Below are 12,369 nucleotides of genomic sequence, written 5' to 3'. Positions count from 1 at the left end.
AAAAAAAAAAAAAAAAAAAATAAAAAAAAAAAAAAAAAAAAAAAAAAAAGAAAAAAAAAATAAAGAAAAAAATGGGATTAATACAAATAAAACATAATAATAACAAATCTTGAAGTTAAAATAATAAATATATAAATATATATATAATATATATATTGAATATTCAAGATAAATGTTAAATTGACATTTTAATTAAATATATTACTATGATATATTAATATAAATAAATATAATATAAAATAATAACTTTTCTTTTTGTATATAAAAAAAGAAAATATTTATATATATATAAGAAAAAAGGGAACTTAAAATTTTTCTGTATATATTTTCAAATATATTATTAAAAGATATTTTTTATTATTAACTAAATATATTATATATATTATATATATATTTTATATATACCTAATAATATTCAATAGTATTTTTATTATATATTGCTTATAATTTATATATACATATATATATTATATATTATATATATAATTATTTTTTGTTATTATATATAATAAATACACATATTTTTTATATATTATATTATTATGTTAGATCATATTAAAATTCAATTTATTTTTTCAAAAAAAAAAATTTATATTATGGATTATTCTTTTCTTTTATATACAATATGATAATAATTATTAATAATAATATTTAAGTAAACAAAATAAATAAGTCAAATAGGTTTTCTTATTTCTTTTTTAGGTTATATATACTAATATATATATATATATATAACCAATAAAGGGAAAAATAAAAGAATTGAAATAAACTGAAAAATAAATTTATAAAGTATATTTAATATAATAATTATTTTATTACTGTTCAAATTATAAGGTTTTACAATATGATTATAAAGAAAAGTAATAAAACCTGGAAACACATTTTAGGAATGGCTATGTTAATCATACCTACCTTTTATTTCAAGAATCTAATATTTGATGTAATAATATATATATATATATATATATATGTATGCATATTGTCCAAAAAAAATATATATAATTTATATTATATATATAAAAGTTAAATATATTTTTTATATAATATTATTTTATTTTATCTTTTTTTTTTCAGAATTTCTTTAATCTCAAATTTGATAAATTCAAGAAAAAAATATACTCTAAAAATTCTATCCCTAATTATAACTTAACAAATAACAATAAAAATATAGAAGATTTTAATAATTATACAAGCTTGATTAATTATCATTAGAAGGAAAATCTTTTTGTTTATTAAATATTTAATATCTATAATAATCTTTTTATATTATTTATAGTAAATAGAATTGTGTTTTTTTTTTTTTTTTTTTTTTTTAATAATATCATAATGACATAATAATTGTAAGTATTGTATTAATATTTGCAATAAATGTTTCTAATTTTTTCTTTTTTTTCTGTTTTATTAAAATTATAACAATATATATATATATATATATATATATATTAATATGTATATATTATAATTGTTCTTTAAAAAAAAAAAAAAAAAACTGTTTTTGTATCATTTTTGAAAAAAGACATTTTTCAATAAAAAACGTCATATAACAAATATATATATATATATATATATATATATACAAAATGTATATAATAATATAAATACATAAATTCAAGTTGTATATAACTCGAAAAGGTAAAAAAAAAAAAAAATGTAAGTACATATATGTGAAGATATGTACCAAATATTATCATAAATATCATAATGATATATTGAGCAGATACGTTTTGTTTCAGGAATGTTATAAATATATATATGTTCCCATTTATATTAAAAGTAAATAATGAGAAAAAAAAATATATAAAATTTTTATATACATATGAATAAATATATCTTATATATATATATATATATATATATTTATTCATGTAACATATATTTTATCGATTTATCAAATACTTTGTCTTAAGGTATTTAACTGCAACATTTTCTTCGCTTTGACTTTTCTTATAATAAATTGGGGAATCAAAGGAGACGTATCTAGTTCAATCTATAAAAGGATAGAAAAAAAAAAAAAAAAAAAAAATACGATACATATAAATAAATTCATTAGATTTTTATTATTTCTATTACTTATATGTATGTATATGTATATGTATATAATGAACCAAAAAGAAATAAAAATGAAATTTATAAAAAAAAAAAAAAAAACAAAGAAAAAATTTATTATTAAGGAATAATTTTAGAAATATAAATATAATTTAATATAATTATAAACTTACAGAAGATACATAAGTAAATTTTATACAGTTATCTTCACGTTTAATATGATAACCAGATAAATTAATATACATCCTTTTTAATGACGAATTCTTAATATTTTCATCGCATTCAATGTTTAGGGTAAAGGAATTAGCGCTATGTATAAATGGATTAATAAAATTACTTGTGCACTTTTCATTATTATCATTTATATTTAAGGATACGCAAGTTATAAGATACGTATTATTATTTAGCTATAAAATAAAAAAATATATTTATATATATTATAATGAAATAATATATATTATATAAACTGTATAATAAATAAAATTCTTATAAATTTTATATGATAATCAAAAAATAAAATAAAATAAAATAAAATAATAATATGAATTATTTATTCTACCTTCTTTTTTTGAGCTACAATATAAAAATATCTTCCCTCTTTTCCTAAAGTTCCTTTGTAACTTTGTCTCACTAAAATTGTATCCTTGTCATATATGCGCAATATTTTGCCTTGAGAAAAAGTTACAAACACGTCATAATATATAAGTATATAATAATAATAATATAACATTAGAATATCAAATTATATCACATATATATATATATATATATATATTTATATATATTATTTTTTTTTTTTTTTATTCTTTTAAAACCTTCTATAAAATATGGATCAAATTTTCTTGTGCCATTTTCGTCCCAAATGGTTTGTATAATTTTTTCAAACTAACAAGAATTAAAAAAATGATACAAACATCTATATTTTTTTTATTGTAAGAATCATAAAAATAATGAAGTTATTAATATGGATCATGTATGTTAATAATAAATTTCTGTCTACTTTTTTTTTTCTCATAATAATATAATATAATATAATATAATATAATATAATATAATATAATATAATATAATATAATATAATATAATATATATATATATATATATATGTATGTATCAAATTATTACATATTACATTTTTTTTTTTTTTTTAATAGAATATAATTTTTCTTTTTATAAGTCTACTTTTGATGGATCCTGAAAGAGTAAATCAATTTTCCCCACATCAGTGTTATTAACTTTCTTAAAATACAAATGAGAGTCTTCATCAATCGTACTATATTTGTAATAATCATCTTGCTTTATAGAAAAGTTATATAACACATTTGAAGCTTCTTCTATAATTTCATTAACTTTCATTATTTCTTTCTCATCTTTACAAACCAAATGTTCCATTGACTTTAAACGATCGTCTATGTCCAATTCGTTATTTTCATTTGAATTACTCATTTTGAAATACGTACTTGCATTTGACGTATACCAAAAAAAATAATTATATAGAAAGAAGAAAAATATATACATATATAATATAAATATATTAAAATATTTATATGTATTTGTATATATATATATATATATATATATATATATATTGGAATATATAAAAATATTTTATTTAAAGATGTATTTCTAATAAAGGAAAAAGAAACTTTTAAAATAATAAAATAAAAAATGATCAAAGAATTAATCTGAAAATTACATATTACTAAATTGAAGATATCTTTATGCTAAAATAATGTTTATATAGTTCCTATATGTTTACATATATATATTATATAACAATATATAAATCATTATATATAAATATTATATTTGTATTTATATTTATGATTATATTTTTTAACATTTCATTTTATATAGTATCATTCTTTTAATTCCTTTGTTTCAGTATTTCTTTATAATATTTTTGTTTTTATATATAATATATATATTCCATAGATAAATTCCCCTTTATATATTTTTATGTTACTTATTTATTTACTAAATAATACATAATTATTATAATATATATTTATTTGTTTTAAAATATGAAAAATATTCATGTAAACGATTTTATTAAAATATAAAAAAATAACAAGTATATTGCGCATGCAAAGAAGGACACAAAATAAATATTAATCTTTTATATATATTAAATAAAAATATATATATGAATAAATATATGTACATAAATATATTTATAACACTTATTTTGCATAAGGAAAAGTTAAGACATTTCTATTATAATAAAATCTAAAATTTGTTAAGTAAACGTTCTAAAGATAACCCAAAAAATAAAAAATAAAATAAAATAATATAATAAGTATTAATAAAAAATAAGAAGAAAATTTTTTAAATATAAATTTAATAATAATTCTTATTCAAAATAAAATATATTCTTAAAAAGTAGACGTTACCTATATGATTTTAAGGCACATTAAATTTGCATATATTTATTTATAAACATTTATTCATTTTTTTTTAAATAAAGTATTATTGATAAATTAATAATGACTTATTTGGAAAAAAAAAAAAAAATTACGCATAAATAACAATTTATTGGTGACTATATATATATAAAAAAAAAAAAAAAATACAAGGTATATAATATTATTATATTCAACAAAATAATTCAAGTTATTCCCATTATTTTATAGGCAAAAAATCAAATAAATTTTACATATATATATATATATATATAAATTATTTATTTTTTGAATTAAAGTTTTTTCCACATATTATTATGGTATATTATATATATATATATATAAAGATATTCTTAATAAAATATTTAATATCCACATATAATATATTAAAAACAATAATAATAAAATATAAAAAAGAATAAAAAAAAAAAAATAAATAAATATATATATATATATATATATATATATATATTTTCATCAGTGTTGTAACACAAATATTAAATTTTTATATACCAAAAAAATGTGCACATATTAATATATGACTTAAAAAAAAAAAAAAAAATTAAAATCATATATATTGTTAAAATATATATTACTTCTTATGTATTATCCTTTCAATATTTGGTGTTGCTACTAACTTATAATCACAGTTACCTAAAAAAATAAATTCTGAATTTTCTTTTATAAAACATCCAATTTCTTGAGAAAAGGTACAAGCGGATCCTTCATTAATATCAAACAATATATCATTTATTTTCATTTTAATTTTTTTATTTTTATAAATAATGAGTTTTGCAAATTTTCCATTTGGTATTGTATGGATATTGCTAAGTTGATAAGAATCATTCTTAGAAGATTTATTAATTATACTTTTTTTCTTTTTATCATTTTTTTCTGTTTCATCATTTTGTTTCGTATCATTTTTTGTTTGTTCAACATTTTGTTGTTCCTCCTCCTTTGATAAAAGAGCAGGTAACATATTTGGTAATTGGATAGAAAAAAAGAAAGGCTCCTTATCTAGAAGTAGTTTTCTTATTTTTTTCTGTTTTTCATTTTTATTAAAGAATGGTAATGTTAATGGTAAAAAGTGTACATCACCAGATGCACATTTTTTATTGTAGAAAATATTTTTACTTATATTATTTAATTCATATATATCAATGGAAGTTTTGATTTTGTTTTTTTTTTCTAAACTTTCTTCTTTACATAAATTCAAAGCTTCTATATTTAATAAATTTACATTATTATTTAATGTCGCTGGGTCGATAGCATGAGAAGGATATTCTTTATTATTATATTTATTTTTATTTGTTGTTTTTGTAGATATACCTTCTTTTTCTAAATCGATATTTATGGTTTTTTTTATTAGCTGCTCAAGATGTTTGTTATTTAAACCTTCTTCATCTTCTTCAAATTTATTATCGTTGTCATTTTTTCTTACATTATTTTCATTTTTCAAATTATCTATATTTGGCACAAATTTTTTTAAAGTAATATTTTGATTATTTTCATCACGATTATTTAAAAAACTTGATTTACTTCTAAGCCTATTATTGATACTTCTTCTCAAGCTATATTCATCATGATTATATCTATTGCTCATTATTTATTAAAAGTATGAAATTTAAAATAATTAAATGAATAAATATACAAATAAAATAAAATAAAATAAAATAAATAAATAAATAAATAAATATATATATATATATATATATATATATATAATTATAATTTATTGATTTATTACCTGTTCATTATTTTATTAATTAGAAATATTATAAAGAAGAAACTTTATTTTTATATTTTTTTTTTTTATCTCATTAGTTATGTTAATGAATAAAAAAAATAAAACATCAATTGATTTATAATATTATAAATATATTATATAATAAGGTACATAAAATATAAATACATTTTTGTAGAATTCATAAAATAAAACAGCATTGATTATATGTACATAAATAATATATTATATAATATTATTTAATGGAATATCAAAATTTAAAACAATATTACATTATAATTGCCATAAATTAATATTTTTTTTTTTTTTTTTTTTTTTTTTTTAAAAAAAAAAAGTTAAGTGCTTAAATGCTAAAAAAAGAAGTTATATAATAAAAAAATATAAAATATTGTTGAAAATATATTATATAAATGATGAAATAGGTATTATTATACATATAAAAAATAATACTTATTTTTATTCAGGATATGTTCATAGAAGAAAAAATTAAAAAAAAAAAAAAAAAAAAAATTTATTAAATATTATTCGTTTTATTGTTACAGATAAAAATATTTTCCAAAACGACCCTCTTCGATAATTCATTTGTCTCGTTTGGGGGTAGTATGTATATATTAGAAAAGAACTTACTTGGCTGAGCTTTATTAACATCAATTGAATAAGGACATATAAATAATTTTTTGTGTACTTCTTTTATATAAGATTTTTCATTTGTAAAGGATGGGTATATAAAAATATCAGGTAATCTATTAGGTTGAAATAGAAGATTTTTGAATTTCGTTATTTCAATATTATATTCAGATGGATATGAAGGGAATAGAGATAATTGTCTTAGTATTTGTTCAAATAAATAAAATAATTTGAGTTCACTAGGTCTACATAATAAATTTCTTGTTAAATTATATACAATATCACATGATGTTAAAGCAATTTTTAATTCATTTATATATATATAAGAAGGGTTTGATAAAAAATGTACATTAGGTGAATTGATATTACTATTTTCATAATAAAAAGGTGGTTGAGGTAATGGATATATATTTATAGAATCATATATTGATGGTATTATAAAAAAATGTGTTTTTTCTAATATTTCATTTTTTGCAAATTTAGTTATTTTTTTGAATAAATTTTCATAAATAATATTAATATCACCTATTTTTTGAATAGTTTCACTAAAATTACGAATATATAAAAAAGGTCCAAAAATTAATACAACGTGAGGTAGTTTCTCATTTACAACTTTTAAGAAATTATCCAAATTTTCACTATAATTATTATCATTATAAATATATCCATTACAAATCATTATATGAATATTTTCATTATTATATAAATGTAATATATTTTCATGTATCTTATTATCTTCTTCTATTTCTTTTGTATTAAAATGTTTTAATACAAATTCTTTATCTATTTGAACTTTTAAATGACTTGGTAATCCAGCATATACATTACTAACATAATATTTTATACTAAATTGATTAATTTCTTTTTTACCTTTTATAGCTAATATTTGTCCTAAAAAAAAACATACATTTCTCATATCAGTCAAATTTAATAATTGAGCTTTATCACCATTATTCCATTTCATATTCCCTTCCAATATTATATTAGATTCACTTATATTCATTTCATTTTCTGTATATATACGACCAAATATATACGATTCATCATCACTCATATTTAATATTGGTTCAATTTCTATATTTAAATTTAACTTCTTAGAATATTTTAAAAATAATTCTAAAAATAATGATATCTTCTTATTTATACAATCACATATTACATTTGTGTCAAGACCTAAAAATTTATAATTCTCATTTATACTATTCACATAATTAATATAATAATGATATTTATTATTACAACTCCTTCCTTCCGTTTCAATTAATTCACTGTTATACTGTTTTACTCTTTCATATTCATAAACCACATGATCTCTTAACAAGGTTCCATTTTTTAATAACTTCTTATTATAATCTTCTAAATAATCTTCAAATAATTTATGGAAATTGTTCTTATGTTTATTTCTTTCAATATAATCAAAGGCCTCTTTCAAATCATCACCTATACTGTTATCTGTGTAATAAGTTTCTAGATAATGTTTTACGTCTGCCTGTTTTATGTCCTTCATATTTTCACTTTACAAAAAATAAAATAAAATAAATAAATAAATAAATGAATAAATTAATTAATTAATTAATATGTATTATGGATTATATATATATATATATATATATATATATATATATATTTAAAAGAGTTAATTATTTTAAAATGGCCACATTATTATTTTTTTCTTCTTTTTTTTTTTTTTTCACAAAATATGTAAAAATATAATAGCTGTGTAATTGATATGAATATATATATTATTTATATATATATAATGTATTTTATTTTATTTTATTTTATTTTTTCACACTATTTCATGTACACATAAAATTATATATTGATTCCCTTAATTTTATATTTTTGTACCGTTTAAAGTTTGATCACTTATTTTATCTATTTTAAAAAAATTTTAAATGTTCATATATATAAATGAATGAACTTATATTATTATTTCATTTCTTTATATTTTATTTTACTTTTCCATAAAAATTAATAAGAGGGTCACATATTCATATAAATAAATAAATATATTTATATATATATATATATATATTATTTATATTTAAACTTTCTCATAAGGTTTATATTTAAATGTTTAAACAAAATTACACATGTGGCTACACATAATTATTTATAAATTCTTATTTCTCACATTATAATAGACAAATAATAGATTAACGAATAAAAAAAAGTATATATATATATATATATAAAGCTTCCTTCATTATAAAATCTTTACATAATGGGAAGGTATATATTTTAATATATATTATTTAATAAAAAAAATATTTTGGTTTGTACATATATTTTTACAATATATATATTAATATTCCTTAAAGTTCGATTTAATTTTTAGAAAGTATTATATATATATATATATAAATATATATATATATATATATATATATATATATATATATATGTATAAATATTTTTTGTATATATTTTTTATAAATCACCTTTTAATATATATATTTTATGTGTTTATATATATATATTTTAGTTAAAACAAAAATGTATAAAAGTTAAAAAAAAAAGAAGAAAAAAATTAAACTGTTTTACGATTACAGTTTTTCCATCGAATAATTAATTAAGACAACATTGATATATATATATATATATATATATATATATATTTGCATAAATTAATGTAAGAAATATATATATGTTTATATTCTTTTATTATATAATTTAAATGTTGCTCATATCATATTTTAATTTGAAAAGTTCTGTTCGAAATTCTACGAATGCACTAATTAAAGCAGATAAAGTAATTTGTTCGCTAGCTCCAGAAGAACATCTTTCTTCTATTTCTCCAAAATTTTTAAGTAAAAGACAAAAAGCCGAATCAGGGAAATCATATGTTAAAACTGATTCATATAAACACATCATAATATCTTTTGTTGAATATCCTTTATCATATTGTAAATTACTAACAAATTCGTATGATTCTTTTATAGAACCTTTTGTAAAATATTCCAATATTTTCTTGGTTTCACTAGGTAATGGGATATCTAATGTTGATAAAATAACATTTTCATCAATGACAAGATTTTTATGACTTAATGATACTACTTGTAAACAATTTAAAATTCTTCTCATATCTCCATGTCCTACACGTATAAGACTATCTATTCCTCCTTCAGTTAAATTTACATTCTCAGATTTTGCTATATCTAGTGCTTTATTTTTCATATATTCTTTTTTTAAAGGGGCAAAACGAAAAGCCGTACATCTAGATTGTATAGCGGGAGTTATTTTATTTACATAATTACATAACAAACAAAAACGCACATTTTTAGCATAGTTCTCCATAATCCTTCTCATAGCGTTTTGAGCAGGATATGTCATATGATCTGCTTCATCTAGAATAATTAATTTTAAAGTTGTTTTTTCACATGTTGTATAATGATTTTTTGATTCAGCAAATGTTTTTATTTGATCACGAATAACGTTTATACCTCTATCATCAGAAGCATTCAATTCTAAAACAAATGAACTTCTCTTATCTCCATATAATTCTTTACACACAGCCAATATCGTAGATGTTTTCCCTGTACCTGGGGGACCATGTAAAAGTAAATGTGGTAACTCACCTTTCTGAACGAATCTTTTAATAGTTGATATTACTTGTTCATGCGATATTATATCATTTAGCACATTTGGTCTATATTTTTCAACCTAAAATAAAAAAAAGAATAAATTAAAAATAATATATATATGACTATTTTTGTTCAACAAATATAATATTACAAGTGTTCGAAAATTACATAAATATATACATACATATATATATATATATATATATATATATATATATATATATAATTCCATTTCTCATTATATTATATATAAATGGAAACAAATCAAAATATAATTTATAATAATACACATTTTCATATATATAAATAATATAACTCTTTTTATATAATCATTCGTAATCTTTTCTATATACCCATGGGGTTAGTTCACTTCTTCTTTGTTGCTCAACTTCGGTCATTCTTATTACACATAAATAATATAAATATATGTATGTATATATATATATATATATATATATATATTTATTTATTTATTTATTTATTTGTTGCTTTATATGTTTATTATATAATAACTAAAGTAAAACTGAAAAGAATGTATATATATAATTTTTAAGATTATATAATAATAATATAGAAATGAAAAAAGAAAAACTTGCTATATATATTGTATTCAACTAAATATTATATTTCCTGAAATGCATTTTGTCTTTTTAAAATAATGAAAATATTATATTTATATGAATATCTTTTTTCATACTTGATATTGTATACCTAAATGTGTATAAATATATATTATTATGTTATTACCTTTTAATATACATATATATATATATACATATAATAAATGAGCTAAATAAATAAAAATAAAGCTATAAATATAATTTTCTCATTAATATAATATACAGCTAAATTTATTCATTTTTATCTTATATTCATTAAATATTTTTAATTCAAAACTTATGTATAAAAAAAAAAAAGGAAAAAAAAAAAAAAAAAAAAATTATATATATATATATATATATATATATAATATATGTAATTTAATTTTAAAATTCCAAATTTTAATATTTTTATTATATTTTTTCTTATACATAAGATATTTTTAATTATATCATATGAGCTTATTTTTATTTTTTCGTGAAAAAGTAAGAAAAATAATTATATACACATTTTATTTATTTTTTTTTTTTAATTTAAGTTCTAGATAATTTTGCTTTTGTAATACTGAGTTTCTTTTTTAATATATTTCTATATATTATAGTTCTTATAATTATTTATTCTTACAAAGATATATGCAATATCTTGTTCTGTTATTTAAAAAATCAAATCAAATCAAATAATCAAAAAAATAACAATATTGTATATAAAAATAAATGGATGTTTTGAACACAAATACCTACATTTGTGTGTGCTATACCTATGTACACATTTAAAAAATATTTGTGCTAATTTTTTTTAGAAAACTATATATAAATATATAATCACAATTCAATTTAAAATGAATTTATACAATAAAAATTTATCCTAATAATATAACATAAAAAAAAGAAAAAGAAAAAAAGGAAACAAAACTATCTTATAGAGTATAATGATATTTTATAGTTTAAATTTTATTTCTTTTATTTAACCAGAATATATATTTAAAAAAAAAAAAAATGATAGGGAAATGATTTGTTTTTATAATTAATTATTTTATTATTTTCTAAAAATATTCTTTTTTGCTTTTTTTTCATTTTTAATTTTATTCTTAATTAAAAACTATTATATATAATATAATATAATATAATACAATAAGGTTATGTCCATCTTGTATTGAATATATAAATATAAATATATATATGATCCTTTATATGTATATTGTATAATCATTGTAAGAACATATCTGAATAAATGTTTATAAATAGAAAAAAATTAAGACATTGATGTTTTTCACGTGTCATTTTTTTTAAAATTAGTATATAAGTATATATATATATATATATATATATATATATTATGTTATAAATACTACTATTCATTTATT

The 12,369-nt window shown here is 16.6% G+C and overlaps 5 protein-coding genes and 1 pseudogene across 5 annotated transcripts, besides 1 other annotated feature; 2 read left to right on the top strand and 4 right to left on the bottom strand.

The window, feature by feature from the left end:
- Nucleotides 1-844: 844 nt before the first annotated feature.
- PRSY57_1462800 (hypothetical protein) lies at nt 845-1,212 on the top strand (the record flags this gene model as incomplete). Its single annotated transcript, XM_020115360.1, has 2 exons — nt 845-940; nt 1,075-1,212. The coding sequence occupies 2 exons, from the start codon at nt 845-847 to the stop codon at nt 1,210-1,212; spliced, it is 234 nt and encodes a 77-aa protein (XP_019970017.1).
- A 676-nt stretch (nt 1,213-1,888) lies between these two features.
- On the bottom strand, nt 1,889-3,492 carry PRSY57_1462700 (fam-a protein; the record flags this gene model as incomplete). The annotated part of the gene is made up of 5 exons (XM_020115359.1): nt 1,889-1,987; nt 2,220-2,453; nt 2,606-2,715; nt 2,862-2,931; nt 3,229-3,492. 5 exons carry the CDS (start codon nt 3,490-3,492, stop codon nt 1,889-1,891), a joined length of 777 nt encoding a protein of 258 aa, XP_019970016.1.
- A 1,548-nt stretch (nt 3,493-5,040) lies between these two features.
- PRSY57_1462600 (DNA-directed RNA polymerase III subunit RPC4, putative) lies at nt 5,041-6,051 on the bottom strand (the record flags this gene model as incomplete). The annotated part of the gene is made up of 1 exon (XM_012910222.2): nt 5,041-6,051. One exon carries the CDS (start codon nt 6,049-6,051, stop codon nt 5,041-5,043), a length of 1,011 nt encoding a protein of 336 aa, XP_012765676.2.
- A 655-nt stretch (nt 6,052-6,706) lies between these two features.
- PRSY57_1462500 (DNA polymerase alpha subunit, putative) lies at nt 6,707-8,326 on the bottom strand (the record flags this gene model as incomplete). The annotated part of the gene is made up of 1 exon (XM_012910221.2): nt 6,707-8,326. One exon carries the CDS (start codon nt 8,324-8,326, stop codon nt 6,707-6,709), a length of 1,620 nt encoding a protein of 539 aa, XP_012765675.1.
- Nucleotides 8,327-9,495: 1,169 nt separating this feature from the next.
- PRSY57_1462400 (replication factor C3, putative) lies at nt 9,496-10,804 on the bottom strand (the record flags this gene model as incomplete). Its single annotated transcript, XM_012910220.2, has 2 exons — nt 9,496-10,485; nt 10,760-10,804. 2 exons carry the CDS (start codon nt 10,802-10,804, stop codon nt 9,496-9,498), a joined length of 1,035 nt encoding a protein of 344 aa, XP_012765674.2.
- Nucleotides 10,805-11,231: 427 nt separating this feature from the next.
- Nucleotides 11,232-12,369, top strand: PRSY57_1462350 (hypothetical protein; annotated as a pseudogene; the record flags this gene model as incomplete).
- Nucleotides 11,232-12,369: a sequence feature.

This window comes from Plasmodium reichenowi, chromosome 14, assembly GCF_001601855.1.
Source record: "Plasmodium reichenowi strain SY57 chromosome 14, whole genome shotgun sequence".
Classification (NCBI taxonomy): Eukaryota; Apicomplexa; class Aconoidasida; order Haemosporida; family Plasmodiidae; genus Plasmodium; species Plasmodium reichenowi.
The sequence above is the reverse complement of the archived record's forward strand: the minus strand, read 5'-3'. Positions and strand labels throughout refer to the sequence as shown.